Source organism: Stegodyphus dumicola, chromosome 10 (genome assembly GCF_044657685.1).
Source record: "Stegodyphus dumicola isolate Sdum_Otavi_A_Nest chromosome 10, ASM4465768v1".
NCBI lineage: Eukaryota > Metazoa > Arthropoda > Arachnida > Araneae > Eresidae > Stegodyphus > Stegodyphus dumicola.
Window position 1 is genome coordinate 15,611,762 of NC_140777.1, and position 17,360 is coordinate 15,629,121.

A 17,360-nucleotide genomic window follows, 5' to 3' on the forward strand; every position below is an offset into this window, starting at 1 on the left:
ACTGTGGCCCATATTGCAGATTTGTGTGCCTGAATTATGCCACTCATATGAAGGATGCTTTTGAACATGTAGAAGAATGTGATAGAGTTAATTAAACCTAGTTTCTAAACAGTAGTTTAATTACAAATAGTTGATAAGCAAAACTTTGCACGATTTCAAATTTAAAAAAAAAAAATCAAAAGTTAGTTAAATGGCAAAGACCAGATTTTAAAACAAAAATATTATAACTGGATGTTGCATAAAATCAGATAACATTTAAATATATATGCTATAGAATTGAAAATAATAATACCTGCAAGGAGCTAAATCTTTATTTCCAGGAGGAGTTTGGATTTTTTCTTTTTTCTCTTTCTTTTCTGTACTTTTAGATTTCGAAGGTTGTCCACTTTCAGATTTTTTAGTAGTCTTTTCTGAACCTTCTTTTGTATCTTTGGAATTTTCTTTTTCTTTAGTAGAACTGGATTTTTTACAAGATTTTTTAGGCTGAAAAATGTTAATGTAATTAAAGTAACTAATATAGTACTTGGAATTATATTAATAAATTATTATATTTTATCGTGTTTGAGAGAAAGAGATTATTACTTTTACTATCTTGAAACTAGTCAAATAATTCCAATTAAAAAAAGATTCCACAAATAACTCAGTAAAGAAGATAAAGCAAAATAGAACATGAAGATAAAAGTGAAAAAAAAATTCTTAGATAAACTTACCCTTGTTAAATTGCAGCCAGAACAGTACCACTTCCCTTTGGGCATTCTGAAATAATAATTATATTCAGCTTATTAATTTGAAAAAAATTCAAAATTTTTGGCATTTTTCTGTAACAGAGGTTCAATTTAGAGCCAAAGATAAGCATAGGCATTAAATCTAATCATATGATAGTAACCCTAACAATGTGAATGATTAATCATCAAAGGATTATTATTTTTTAAATTCATAATAAACACAAAAAGACAAATACAAAAATATAAAATAGAATTTGCAAGATTACTTACATATTACACAGGAGACATAAAACTCACGGTTTCATTCAACACAGGTAAAAAAAATATGCATCTTTTCAGGCTATTGCTGTCAAACGAATCTGACAAAGTAGGAATTTCAAGCTATGGCACATAGTGCCGCATTGATACTTATTTAATGATTTTACACACTGCACTGTATACCAGGATCAAGTTGGGGTTGAATGGCAGACTTTCATATCCAATAGCTGAAAATTCATTTGCTTAACCAACTGTTAAACTTCATAGACTAATGTTCATTCTTTCTGCTTATTGTTGCAACATCACTGCACAGCTTTAATGATGCACTATAAACAGTTTATTATATCTGGTGCTCTGCTGCACATTTGGCACTGCCGTCCAATTAACAGAAAAGTACTATATTTTGTTATGCTTTCTTGAATTTATTAAATGATATATCTTAAGCTGTATTAGTTATATGCAGTTACCTATAATAGATTAATTTTTGTCCTTTCAGTCTGAATAAATAAAAGCTTTTACTAGACTATGATGTTAGGCAAACACTGGTCTAGATCACTAAAAAAAGGCAAGTAAAAATTGAGAATTTTTTTTTTTCAAAAGTAAAACAACATTTTTGATAAAAGGGGAAAACAAATATATTAAATAAGAAAGGTGCTTAAAATAACTTTTACATAAAATATTCTTCCACTTTAATACTTAACTACCCTGTTTTCTGTTAATTTTATATACAAGGAAAAATATTTTCAACATTCCTAATGATTACAGATCAGATGAAGAGTATATAATTTGACGATTAATATGCAAAATAATTTCCAGTTACTTTGCATATTAACACTAAATGTTTATCATTACTAGTTTGAAAAGAAATAGGCTGCATTAATGAAAGCAAATAGACATCAATCTAATATCAATTTTAATTTTACAGCATACATATCTATGCACTCTAGGGCCTTTAACCTTCCAGCACACACGTCATGCACAAAGTTTACAACATATCCGGTTTTTAATGCACATTTTTCGCATGTCGCAGCTGAGACATCTGAAAGTCATTTTTATTCCTCCTTTCAACCCTTCCCCACATCATGGAATATGCCAACAAGAAGTCATATGCCCCTTATGCTCCTCTTTTTTTTTTTTTTTTTTTTTTACTGGTCTTTTGTGCTATGTGTCAGCTTATTCGTAAAAGTTACAACACATGCGTGGTCATGGGTGAAATTTTTTCCCTCAAATATTTTGCAATTTTATGTTATTAATTGATATGTATTATTTTAATTTGTATAAATTTGACTCTATACAGTCAAAAGTCTTTAATCCAGACGTCCATAATCCGGAATGATCTACAATCCGGACCTCTACAAACGTTCTGCGCATGCGTCAACTCATATTGCGTTAACGCATGAGCATAATACCTTTACGCATGTGCCTATGCATCTTTAACCCTTTGACGCACGGTGGTCACGCTCTTACATGTTTTAGGTCTTCGTACTTCGAATTGGATGCCTTTTAAAGTTCTTTTTCAATGAGACAAAATAACTTCCTTTTATTAATATAAACAACTTTAAATTTCAAAAGTTATTCATCGCACATCATGATTTCTATCATAAACAATTAAAAATAGCATTAATTAAACTGCATATATATATATATATATATATAAACCTCTAAATGTATGGCATTTGCTTTGCGGTTTCAGGGTGCGACCACTGCGCCACTAGCATTGTGACACAATGCTCTAGAGGCTCGGTGGTCGCGCCTTGAAACCTTTGCTTGTTTCTCAAATAGGAATGTTTATTTTTACTCATATAGATCAGGGGTTTTGAAACCACACAGTTATTTTATTACTAAACAATACGTGCACCTGCCCAGTAAAAAGGTCTTTCTTTTCCAGAGACATTTCTCTGACCTCAAAACACTTGCTCCCCAAGCTAGTATTGTGATTTTATACATTATTTTCTGTGGTTTAAATTTAATGTAAATATACTTTGCTATAATTAAAAATAGAAATTGCATAAAGTTTTATTTAAATTAAAAATATTTTGGGACGAAATACGAATAAAGTAACTATATGAATTGGAAACGAATGATCCGTACCAAAGCCAAAAAGACCAAGCCCCCTGAATTAACATAAAAAACCCCAAATTTCATGTGCCAGATGATAAGAAACTAAATAATGCAGGACATATACCAGTGAAATTTAGATCCAGGCAGTGTACATTTTGTAGCACAAGGAAGAAACCTCATAGAAGAAGATACATGTGTGAAACGTGCAATGTGGGTCTATGTATGTACCAAAAAAATGAAACATGCTTTGAACAGTGTCACAAAAAAAATTGTACTTTGAAATTAAAAAGAAAAAAAAAAAAAAAAAACACTGAGTCTTTTATTATTATTATTATTATTTATTTTACTGAGTTTTTTTAATCCACTTAGCTGAGTGTACTTATTATGTAGATACTTATATTTTCACTGCTATAGAAAAATTACATGCATGCTTATTTTTTCATTTTTCCTGACGATGTACTTTGTAAAATAATGTAAAAAAAAATTATACATAATACAATTTTTACATAATTTTTTTTTAAATTCGTAAATTTCGTCATTTGTTGGAAACTTGCAAGGTGAAAGTAAGTTTTTTTTTTTTTTTTTTTTTCCCCCCCCCCCCCTACTACATCAGTAAGTTTCAAAGTCCTCGATACACTGTGGTTTCACAGTGTGACCACCACCCACAGAACAATGGGCAAGAGCAGATTGTTTCAAATTTATATATTACTTGTCTCTAGGATCATGATATTCAATTTCTAGAGATTTTAGTTAAAAAAATTATAAAAATAATATTGTGTGCATCAAAGGGTTAATCAGTTTCACTAATTACTGAATAACATTTTAACCGGATCACAAATCATAGACTGCAAAACATAAATTAATGGAATTCTGCAGTGTAGAAATGTTTGTTCTTCATAAGATAAACCTAAAATAATCAGGAAATGTATTCCTTATTGACCCCCCGTTTTTTTAATTTTGAGAACTTTTTTTGGGAGAGCTTTATGCTTACATTTTTCAATATTCTTTTAAGAATGTCTATTAAACTGCTCGTAGGAGTAGAAATTACTTTACTTTTCTCATGCTTTTTTTTAACAGTGAAAGTAGTGACTGCATCTCCATTTACTTTAGGTATTTTATAACTTTCAATGGAGCCTTTTATTGTAATCTCTAGTAGCACTTACTTCTTCTTAAAAAGTGTTAGAAGTGTGTTCTATTGGTTAAGGATTCTAAATAAACATTTCTTTAAAGATAAACCAACATGTACATTTCTTTAAAGATAACCAATGCATGTTTCAAAATTTTTGTGATTTTAGTATTATGCAGTAAACTGATGTTAAAAAAGTAATGTTTTATGAAATAAAACTAAATATTAGTAAAAATGTTTTTTAGTTTTAATAGTAGAAATGTATTTAGCAGAAAATTTTTTAAAACATTGCATTGTTGTGTTACATTTCTAGACATTTATAATTTACATGACTTAGCAAGTGTTGCCATGCCATAAAAACAAAACAAAAAAACAAAACTTTCAGTTACCTTCCAATGATAAGTACCTCCTTTTAAATTCAAATTTGCATTAACTTTCTTAATATCCTATCTGAATGACATAATTTAACAGGGTTCATAGCAATTTTAGTTAAAAAAATAAGCACCTATAAGCACTTTTCAAGCACATTTTAAGAAAAAAATAAGCACCTGTCTAATTACATTATACACAACTGCATAACCTTAAAAGAAAAATTAGACTTGTAATTTAAAATATGAGCAATGCAATATTTATTAAGAGAATGAGCATTACCTCAACAATGGAAAACAATTAACTTTTTTTTTTTTTTAAATTTTAAATGACAGTTCAATTTACAGAATTAGTTTACGATGAGAGGAAAAAAAAACTATGCAGAACTAAACTATATTACAAAATTTAATGATGATATTTCAGTTGAAAATATAGAAAATAAATAATAATAAGCCATATTAATTGTATTCGTTTGGCACCTAATAATAAATACAATTTATTTTTCCACTCATATTAATATTTAAATAATTTAACTTAAATCAAAATTCTGAACATTTTCTAAATTTTCATTGCATAACAGTTTTTACTTAACATATATCACAAGCAAAGTAATTTAAGTAAAAAAGAGGCACATTTCTGAAATCAGAAGACGGGAAATTGCTTCATTCAGTCATCCTTTAACAGTAAAAGCTTAACTAACCAGCATACTCGGAAATTCCCGAATTTTCCGGATAGTAACTGGAAAAAGAGGAGTGGGGGAGATTGTAGCCGTTCTTTAGATTTAAATTTAGGCTAAATAAATGATTTTGACATTTCGATATGTGCATCATATAAAAACCAATGGAACTGAGAAATATTCTGCTTAGAAAGCACAGTAAAAGTCTTAAGTGTTCATAAACAAATCTCAGACCGAACATCAAAATTAATTATCAATGCAAAATCCGCAAACGTTACTGTGGAATACGTGCGGCGTAATTCTTCCATACTTGATATTACGCAATCGGAATCAACACCTGCCGGTATTCGGAGAAAGAAGAACTAAATAAAGGAAAAGAAAGAGACTTACTAATCTGCGCTGTTTCTCATTCTAATTTTCAACAGACTGTATTAAATTTCTGGAATAGAATCAATCTTCGCTTGGGTTGGGTAGACCGCAAAAACTTTTAGTCCTATTCAATCCAGATTGGACAGTGACAAAAAAGAAGTCCGCTGCTTCAATATTAGAGATTTTGCAGAGAAACTCCCAACCTCCGTACTGTATAATGTATTGGCAAAGAAAATGAAATTATTTTGACTATTCGATTACTTTCCTTTTATTTAAGCCATTCCAAATATTATTCCTTAGAAAACTAATCTGTGTAAAAACACACCCATTTTTGGAAGTTTATCTATACTTCAGCAGTTACTGCAATTATATTATTATAAATATTCATATATATGCTCATAATATAAGCATAACGATCATAATAAACACGAATATGAACTGACCGGAACGAGAATGCAAATTTATTAAAATGTTGATAGAAATTCAAACGTGTGCAGTATTTTGGTGGGAGGAAAAGAATACCGAATGTACCGGAATTTTCTACGTTTTCGCAATTCTTTGGCCAATAGAACGACGTGCACCTTGCACCTGTCTGTACTCTCGCGTGCATAGGTTACGTTAATGCAGAGGAAGGGGGGAAAGCAATTTTCGGGAGTATGATTCACCATCTGACGTTGCATATAAGGAAGAAAAGTTGTTTATTTAGTTTCGGCTTTGGTACGGGGAAAAAATGTGCGTTGAATAAAAATAAAGGATTAAAAAAAAAAAAAAAGCAATAAAAAAAAAAATAAGGGCTTTAAAGAAAAAGTAAGCACCTATAAGGACCTTTATATTTTATTTTCAAATATAAGGACTTATAAGCACTTGTAAGGACCGCTACGAACCCCGTTTAAAATAAATTTTATTTACAGCATACCAGTTGATGAGATTAAAAACATCTGTTGAAATATAATATTCACTTCACAAATGTTCATTATACACAATACTATAAATGACTCACTTTGATAATGGTGGATCTAGACAATTTAAATGAAATGTTTTGGGGCAGGCCTCACATTCAACTAATTTTCCTTTTGTTCCACATATCACACAAACATTATCTCCAGTTGCCTAAAATAAAAAAGAAATTTTTTACTTTACAAATAACAGAGTCACTGTGAAATATGTTCTTGGATTTTAACCACGTGGCTGGTTATTTCGAATTAATTTGATCATAAAAAAAATGTAAAAAATAATTATGAGTTAACTCATGATTCACTGTCCCTTGCTAATTCAGCCTGTTTTGTAATTTCTCAGGAAGTATGAGAATAGGACTTCATCTAAAAATCTTGTAGAAAAGGCCAGGCTTTTGTCCAGGCTGTAACATGCCTATATGTTTAGGTCATGCTTCAAGGTCTACCAGACGGCTTCTAATTTGTAAACTAAAATTTTTGTGTATTTTTCATATATTTCTTTTTTACCATTTCTTTCATGTACTAAAATTCAAAATAATTTCAAAATTATCTTATGTGTTCATTTTTAACAAAAACACAATAACAAGTTAAAACTTGGAATATTTTTATATTCTAAGTTTTAATTGTTTAACTTTTTATTATATTCTATGTTTTGTTATTGTTTAACTTGTTATTATATTTTTATTTTGCATCACAAAAATATTTAAAAATACAAAAATTTTGGAAAAATATTGGCAGAATCTTTTATAATGAAAAGGATACTTTTTGTACAGAAACTGAAATATATATATAAAAGGTTAGTTAAGGGATATTGTAAATTAAAGAAACTGTAGGTTATAATATTGGAGAATTTATTTTGTAAAAGAAAAATACAGTGATTTCATATTATAGGAATAACTTTAGAATATAAAAATATTTCATAATTTTTCAAGCATGTATAGTTTAACTTTCACTTCAACAACTACTAATTTTTGCAGGCACTTACAATCCATACAGATTTTTTTTTTTTTTTAAATTTATAAAACCAAAGTTATGTAATTTGAGATCTCGATAAAAGAAGAGTACTTATAATATGATAATAATGAATATCAAAATTAAAGTTAAGTAACATTTGTTTTGATAAAAAATGTGGAGCCCCATATGTATCTAGATCTAACTATATAAACTAACTAGGAATCAGTAAATGTCTAAAAGACAAGAGGTTTTCAAGAGTCTATGGGAATTTTGGGCTTGATCCTCTGATCAGCACAACCAATCTTACAGATAAGTTGCACAGAAATTTATAAATATCCAAAATTAGATAATGACTTATCACTTGAGTACCTTAGTTCTCTATTACAAACTGTTGCCAGTCATGTTTGTGATTTAATACAATTAAAATGTATTTCCTGACAGCATCTTCAATCTCACAGATTCATTACAGTTATTCTGGATGTTTTTCATGCTTTTTAAACTTTTTTTCTTTACGGTCTCTTCAGACATTTCAGTAATAATCAATTGCATGTATATAATTTTATCAACAAAATAGTTTATTATATATTTAATCTCACAAATTCACTGCAATTATTATTAAGGTAATATTTTTGTTTCAGTTTTATTTGTCTCTTTTTATACTTCATTTCTGTAATCAACATACTGTATTATTAAGTAAAATTTCATTCTGAAGAAATAAAAAGCATATTTATACATTATTTGCAATTTAAATAAATAAATGTAATATATGTAGCCAGTAGCTGCCCTGGAACAGAACGTAACAACTGCATCTGGTAGAAGTTTAGAATAAAATGCTCATAAAATGCCATGATGAAATAGCATAAATGAATATAAAAATGTACACGAATACTGTAAATCATTCACATACCTATCATGAATCTTCCCTCCCCCCATCTATATTTTGCTCAAATTGTATGAAAGAAATATAGATTAGGGGGGGGGAAGAAAGAAAAAGACAAGAAAGTTGGATTTAACGTTTTTCTCCCAAAGGGGGGATTAGGAAGGATAAAAAAACTTTTGGATTCTTTAAATAATTATCAATGATACAGTAAATTTTCAAGCATTAAGATTTGAAACATACTGCTTCACTTCTGAAAAGCATAACATTTTCTGACAATTGAACATGCATTTTACTTTTGGGAATAATTTTTCCTTAAATAAATTCCTCATCACTGTGTTCATACATTTGTTGTTGAAGAATGCTAATGATTTAACTTTTCATGATGTCAGGTTTAATATTTTGCATATGTATGCCAAATATATGTCAAACAAAGGCAATATGATCAACAACTGTGATTAACTGCTGGCATTATATACATTGGAAAAAAAGTGAGCTGTGACCTACTGCAAAAGCTGGTATAAATAGACAAGTATTATCTGGTACTGCGAGGATCTTATTTTTTATGATTTGTATATGCTGTATGGCAACATTTGCTCTTTCCATATTGTTCTATGATTTGTATCTGCCATATGATGAAAGGAGATATTTCCAGATATTTTTTAGTATGATTGTATTCTAATTGGGATTTCACTCTGTATGATTAAATATTTATGTTGTATTATTAAAGGTTTATTTTAAATCTGTGAATTAGTTTTTATTTACCCCTACACCACATGTTTTTAATATTAAGAAAAACATGGTAAGTTTGTATTTACCATATAACCCTTCAAGAAAAATATTAACTGGTAAAAAGAATATGATACAATGCTACAGCAACTGATTTTTCTTTTCCAAACATACTAGTTTACAAATAAAGTACATTTACCTTATTTAAGCACTCAAAACAGTACCAGTCTCCATCAGGAATTGTTTCCATAACAGGCTAAATAGTGAAAATAATAACTCTTATTAGAATGCAAAATACAATCTAATTTCGCACACATAATTATATAAATACCAATTTACTTTATGTTACATGCCTTAAGAAGGAAAATTTTACATTTGTAATATTTATTTTTTTAATTTCAATATTTATTTAAGCTATGGGCACATTAAATCAAAATTTAGACTTTCTGAAAAAGGATTATGAATCAAAAAGTGTTGATAGATTTAAAAAAACAGTTAAAATGGATTTTTAAAAAATTACCTTAAAGCAATATGTATGATAGCCTTTATCACATCCATCACAAAGTAGTAACTTTTCTTCGTTATCTCCACTATGACAAAACTGGCAACTCTAGAAATCATAGAGAATATTCTTATGTAGATATAAAACAACGTCCACAAAAATTTAGTACAATCTGGGAGGCAAAATATTTTTTAACAATATAAATGACTTGCATACTGTTTTTACAGCTAAAAAGAAAAATCACAAATCAGAATGTATAATAACAAGTTATGGATTATATTTATATAATATTCATTTCTAAATTGATAACAGAGATATAATCAAATTTCTTTTGAAATAATAGTAATTTCTATTAATACATAAAACAGGACAGAAATGTTAAATAGGACGATACATAAAAAGTACTTTAAAGAAAAAAGGATTTGTGAGTCAGAATTTCCCAACAATATTTTACGATTTGAATTCTTTTAAAAGAATAAAGAAAATGAATTGCTCATAACAGAACTTAAGTTAATAAAGTTTTTTTAATCAGTTACCCCCCCCAAAAAAAAACCCACCTTTCAGATGAAATTCATTAAGTTAAAAAATATCCATACAATTTCTTTCTCCTCCCAACATGCTACAATCAGATACCCCCCCCCAAAATAGGCTATACCCTAAATCTTATTTGTGGAAACTATGCATGGGTCATAGGAAAGGCATGACTTCATGGAGGAATCTGTATGATAAACTGGCTCAAATGAGCAAAAGAAAGAATTCTACTGGCGTGCAGTTTCAGCAATATGGTCATCTTTATGAATAATTAACCTTCTACATTTGAGACCTTCTCTATAATCATTTATCTAATCTACATTCTTATCTTTCATGCTTCTGAAACCTTCAGATTTACTTGCAGAAAATTTAAGCATCTGGGCTAATAATGAAAGGCTTATGCTGTTTCCAGAAGGTAGAAAATCAAACATTAGAAGGACAAGCAATAGTTCACAAAATATGGATTATAACAAAATCTGAACTTATTAATTTTGCTATACAATTATTCTTATTTACTTAAATTTATTAATTTCTTTAAACTTAGTAAGCACTCACTGATAATTACAAATATTATTATTAATAATTTATTAAATTATTCTGTTCTGAGCATCTTCTTTTCTAAAGAGCAATCACATATACCTGGGTCATAATAAACTGCAACTACATGAACATGTGTTGCAATGTGTATGCTAAAACTTTAAAAACATTGAATAACGGGTGATGAAACATTCTGCTACTAATAATCAGTGCCCTTTTAAATATTTGAAAAAACAATGCCGAGTAACAACCTACATAAAATAAGAATTAAAAAAATAAAAATAAGAATTAAAAAAAAATAATAATAAGCATTAAATACAGCATGCAAAATTTTACTATATCTTAAGTTTATGGTACAGACTCAATCTAGATCCAAAGAAAAAGATTTAATATTTTAAAATCTTCCCTCTTTGGATCTAGATATAAGAAAAGTTTTTATAGAATCAGGTTTTATTTAAAATTCATAAAATAATTAATGAACTAAAAGGAGAAAACAAGAATTTAATAAATATGCAATTTTAATACCGACAATCGATACATAAACTTACAGCTCTCATTATTGATTTATCCCATGCAGTGCAGGTTTCGAGGAAATTTATACACATGGCCAGCTGTGCGGCCGTCCGACAATTTTGCACTGCATTTCGCCACTTCACGAGACCGACAGGTATAGGGTCTTCCTCTGGAGTTTCTAACACTGACTGGCTACTATTAGCTCCATTATTGGATAAGGTTGATCTGTTTAGCTCATTTGCACTATTAAAAACAGAAACATGATATAACAGCAAAAAGCACTCAACAAAAAACATTGAATGATTAAATTAAATTATGTAGTAGTCAAGCTTCTTAATACTATTCTTATAAGTTACAGATTTATTTGAAGTAAACTTAGCTAATTACAAGCATAAATGCACAAAAAAATAAAAGCAACTATTTTTAAGGTTGAGTTCAGTAGAATGGGATATTACAATGCTAGCAATTTTAATGTTGATAACAGAATTAATGTGTCACATTGCATGATATAAAATTCTGCAATAAACAAGATTGCACACAGAAGAACTGTTCAGTAAACGGATGTTAACATGGGTTAACAGTGAAATAAGCATAGCAGCATCAAAACTTGACCTTGAATAATTGAAGGACGGTTGCCAGGGGCTTATGAATCTCAGTTTCTGTTGTATTATATGATAAGCCTCATATACATATTGTTGCGTGCCAAATCTGTAACAATATGTTATGTTATTCAGACTTATTTTCCTTGTGCAACAGTATCATCAAATCAGTGTATGGATTTTATTGTGGCCAAGAGAGCCTGTTGCTGGCTTAGGCTTTGTGCACATTACAGGTTACAGTGCAAATGTAAATATGCCCAGCTCCACCTTAGCTTTGAAAGAATATCCCTCTTCTAGGGGGTGGACCCAACAGTCTGCCACTTCTCTTCCCTTTTTACCAATCTTTCGAAAGTACTTCTGGCTCAACAGTATTTTAAGTGCTCCTATGCCACAATGACACAACCACACTTACAAATACACATATCTATTCCTTTTCCCTGGTATTCAAACCCAGGCACAAGGCTATAGCAGTTGACTTCCTTGTCACCACTGGTTAAGAAACCCTGTCCCAAACATTCTTAAAACAGTGTTGTATTACAGTAAAACACTAAATCTATTATATAACCTTGTTCACACTAAACTGAAAAATAAGACTCAACCTATAAAGTAATGTTAAAAGCTGTTACACAACACAAAATGAATTATGATATGTCATGCTGTATATCTAAAAATTGTTATGCCTGAATAATAATAAGAATAAACACTACTATATTATACTGTATATTTAAAAATTAATTTAAAAACATTAAAAACAACCTTAATAAGGTAGTTTTGAATAGTTCTAGCCTCCTTATAAATGTGATTCTTGATTATGTGCAATGTTTTAAAGTCAGGATCAAACTGGAACAATTAAAAATCTGGAACAAAGTCTGCTTTGTTACAATAATTTTTTTAAGATAAATAATTTTTGAATGAGAATTTCCTAACCAGATTCTCAGATTTGCAGCCAGCTGAATGATTTTAAAAAGAATATACATAATGAAGCATATATAATAGAACTCTAGTTAATAATTAAAAATGTTTAACACGTTTAAAAAAAAAATTCTGATGAAATACATTGAAAACTACTGTTAAATCATTTTTTTAACTTGGGTTGAAAAACTAAATTTTTTAATCAAAATTGATTAAAATGTTTTAACTACCTACTAAAATGATTCATTTTTTTAGGTAATTTGAGAATGTTCTTTCCACAAGTTCACTGTTTCTAAATTTGTCACACAAAAAAAGTTTTAATGCCTTGTCAATCCTGTCTTTATGTTCTTTTTTATTGAAATCCAAAAAGAAGTAATATGCTCTACTTTAAAGATGGCCTTTAAGTGTCATTCAGTTTAATATTTTAAGAATAAAAAGGATTTGTTTCTTTTATTCAATGATGAATTTATACTTTCTAAATATTTATTATAAAGCTTTGTTGTTTTCCTACATTGCTCATAATTTTTCGGCCAACCCCTGATTAAGCTAATGTAAAATATTTTTAATATCAGTATTTTGGGTAGTTTTCTTCTTCGCTTTTATTATGCATTGAATTTTACACTTGTTGCTCCATTAAACACTGAGTGAGATTCAATCAATTCATTAACATCCTCACTGTTGATGAACAAGTTTACTTCATTTGTTAGGTTATTTCATTAATGACAATTTCCATAGTTTCTTCAAGAATTCATAAAAATCACTCATTAGTTGTAGGTATAAAAGTTACGAGTAACTCTTGACTTGTTGACTATTTTATTTCAATGGTCCACTCAAACTTGTTTGAATACTGCTACTCAATAATATCAACTTTCATCATCTTGTCCTTATCATAACACCTTGTAAATTGATTTATTTTGTGTAAAACACTGTAACTTTCAAGTAATGCATATATGCTATAGTCTATTTACTATGTCAATATTTCCTGACAGAATGTCTACAGCTATCTGTTGCTGTAGAAATTGGCCCTAACTCATTTTTCATAGGGGTATTGAGAAGAAATGTACTTAAATTTGCCTTTGGCACATTTAATGAAGAGGAATTATGCAATTTTTTATTTTTGTTTTGACCAAAAACATTATGTTTTAATTGTTAAAAACTGTTTTGTCTTTCTTACGGCCAACATTAGCCAGATAACAATAACAACTTTCATTTAACTCGCTCTCATATGAAATGTATAAGTCAATTATCATACCAACCATTTCCAACTAAAGATACTGGTGAGTGTAGTTCTTGTGACAGGTAGACAGTATACATAATATTGATTTTGTACACATCTTGTGATATTTTTTAAATGTTATTTACTAAGCAACAATTCCAATTTATTGAGATACATTAAAATGTTAAATTATTGCTAATTGTAATAAGTTAACACATTGAGGTAGATTGCACAGCTAAACTCAATGCAGCAATTTTAATTAATTACAATACACCAAAATGCTACATTATTGCCCATTATCATTTTTCAGTATATTAAAAAAAATTTCATAAGAATACCAGAAAATTTACCTTGTGCCCAGTGGAGGCCTCAGATATCTTCGTTCTATGGCTGCTTCAACTTTCAATAATCTTTTCTTTGCTTCTTCCACAGGATTCATTTTCCCTGGTGGTAAAGGTATGATATCGTTTTCAGGTTTATTCAGATCTTCAGAAGCACACTTTTCTGCTTCTTCCAGTACTGGTTCAATTACTTCGTTCATATCGGTTTCAGGTAAAGGTTCAACAACATCATCATCTTTCTTTTCAAGGTCTACTTCACATGGCTCTGGTTCACTTTCTTTCTTAGGAGGCTTCTTTTTCCGTGACTGACTTTTCTTGCTGCTTTTCCGTTGACTTTTGTCCTTGATAGCATCATATATGTCTTCAGCTTTACGCTGGACATACTGTTCACATGAAGGAACAAACTTTGAAATTTGTTCCAAAGAGAGTTTAGGTGGCGGTTTCCAGAACTACATGTAAAATAAAACATATTTAAAAAGAAATAATTTAAATATAGGAAATTAATCAGACAAAATTAACATAAAAACGTCAATTGAATCCCGCCTGAATGAATAAAAAAGATCTCTAATCACAATAAATTTATTCTCAAACTATACAGCATTGATTATAATATAAATATGGAACAGGAGGCATTGATTATACTGCTTAATATACTTTCTTGTTCTATAAATTAACAGATTCTCTCTATAAACATAATTTCAGTAATAATGGAAGTAACAAATATAGTTCCAAGTTCTTTTGATACAAATATATAAATGTTTTATACATATATGGCTTTCGTCTATGGATGCCATTTTTGGGTTGTTGCAGATAAAACGATGACAGCTTAGCTCGATGATTTTTAACATCTTTTTATTTAACACTAGAAAAAGGTATATATTTTAACACATGTTTACTGATACACAGTCACATCGCTGGTAGCACCCTCTCTTGGGCCAGTGGACAAATAATAATAATAATAATAAAGAGTTCTTCACACGTTTATGCACAATATTATTATTCTTTCCCATACTTAAAAAAATCATTTTGAGAATCCTCAACTTGTTGATTTTAACATATTTTTCTCAAATCTAATTGCAGAAACAAGTGATATGAAACTAGTCAATACAATTACAGTTAGAAGCAATCATACCTTAACTTGCATACTTGAGCCATCTACTTTTTCTTCTAAATTTTCTACTTGTTCTAGGATAGCCATGTCGACACGTAATGCAATGTTGCGATACCAGAAATCTGGAGGATCAGGATCAGGAGAACCTCCTACTAAGTTTGCTATCTCTTTATCTAGATCAATTAATTCCAATTGAGTATCTGAAAAAGAAAGTAATTTTCAGATTTAAAAAAATGGGCACAGACACAGTTAAATCTCGTAAAAAGACCATCTGGATATATGGTAAGGGCTTTAAAATTCAAGCTAAATTTATGCGATTTCTTTTGTAAGTTTGTGTTCATTGCACAGAAAATGAGACTGGATTAGTTAAATGTGGTAGGACTATATTTCTAAGGGAAGGGATGGTCCCATGGAAAATATTTTTCACAAAATCGGTTTGCATTCATGATACATAGAGAAAACTACAAAAAGTGTTTACATAGACAGTCTGCTTGAAAGTTTTTTAACTTTGGTCAAACTTCTAGCATTCACAGTACTTATACATTTGGCAACCAGATGAGTATTGCATACACAGCCAGGTTAGTAACAACAATGTTGCTTAGAGGGTCACTCCAATTTACAATCCCTAGTATATCCTTTAGGGGTATACAATATTTTTCAGAAAATCTTTGAGCCAGTGAAGCCTTTTATCATTAGCCAGGGAGAACGTGCATGGGATATATTTAAACAAGAATTTATACTTCATTTCAATTATTATTGCCTGAAATCTTTCATTGAGTATATCTACAAGAAAATTATTTTTTTACATAACATTTTCTCAAATAATTATCCACAAATGTTGATACAAAAATAAAATTGCCCAAATTATATTTACCATATTTGATATAATAATACATGCAAATTATGATGTGAAAATGCAAAAGAATTTCATTAAATGATATTATAAAAATAGTCTCAAATATTGCTGCTTTTTTATAAATTGTAGCATTTTTGACAAACTGAAAAGATGTGATCTTGCTTAAGTGTTATTTTGTATCTGAAAATGACTATGACTCATTTTGAAGATAAAAAAATCCAAATTAAAAATTCTGTGCTTGAGTTAAAATTTGAATGTACACTAGGACATTTGTGGGGCAAATATGACCCCAAAATGATATTTAAAGTTTTCAAATAAAGCACAATAGTATATAAGCATATTTCAATGCAATGCATAAAGTATAAATAAGTAATAATTATTGTAATTACTTATTTATCAATTTAGTTATCATATAATTTTTATTATTGTACTATTACAACAATTTTGCTACAATAAATAATTATAATTTTGTGTTATATTATCATTTTAATTAATTATAATAATAATATAATTATTTACAAAAAATATTTCTACTAGAGTTTTAATATTGTCAGTGACCTATTTTTAAAAGTAAGCAATGAAATATGTTCATATAAAATTTGTACAAGTTAAAAAAATTTTTTCTTTCTTGAGCTTTATGAAATTTTCTTTCTTGGCTACAAATGAACATGAATCTCAGTATTTATTTCTGCAAATATCAACCAACACTAAAAAAACCATAGAGACTTTCTCTCGCTCAGTAGTAAATTCCGTCTATTAAGTGAACGAAGAGCCCTCATATGACTATCACCTGAGCAGCTATGTAACAGAAGTGATTAAGAACCCCATTTCAAAAATCCTGAAACTACTTAAGAACATAATTTCAAATAATTTAGAACATTAACGTGGTACACATACATGCATATTTCCAAACAATTTCAGAAGTGAAGTAAAAAGTTTATTCATTTTAAATTTAATAAAAATGATTAATGTTTTACTACATCATTTAACACAGTTATTTATTTTTTCAGTTTCACAACATTAAAAAAAATAATTGTGAAATTTAGTTTGCTTTTAACAGAGAGGCTGCTGGTTATTTTTCTTTGTCAGTTTTGATCAGCTAGGACATTTTGATATAGATAATGTCCTTTTACATAAAACTTTAA

The 17,360-nt window shown here is 29.0% G+C and overlaps 1 protein-coding gene across 20 annotated transcripts in view; it reads right to left on the reverse strand.

The window, feature by feature from the left end:
* LOC118193846 (bromodomain adjacent to zinc finger domain protein 2B-like) overlaps window positions 1–17,360 on the reverse strand; it is a 356,880-nt gene that overhangs the window by 14,184 nt on the left and 325,336 nt on the right. For 19 of the 20 annotated variants that reach the window (XM_085824642.1, XM_085824639.1, XM_085824657.1 and 16 more), the window contains 8 exons: window positions 15,381–15,559; window positions 14,258–14,697; window positions 11,216–11,423; window positions 9,618–9,707; window positions 9,297–9,353; window positions 6,585–6,694; window positions 711–756; window positions 293–483 (listed from right to left, as the gene is read on the reverse strand). In XM_085824642.1, coding sequence (XP_085680768.1) covers window positions 293–483; window positions 711–756; window positions 6,585–6,694; window positions 9,297–9,353; window positions 9,618–9,707; window positions 11,216–11,423; window positions 14,258–14,697; window positions 15,381–15,559 — 1,321 coding nt within the window. Of the gene's footprint in view, window positions 1–292; window positions 484–710; window positions 757–6,580; window positions 6,695–9,296; window positions 9,354–9,617; window positions 9,708–11,215; window positions 11,424–14,257; window positions 14,698–15,380; window positions 15,560–17,360 lie in introns of those variants that run through there. The other variant, XM_085824659.1, reaches the window with a different exon arrangement.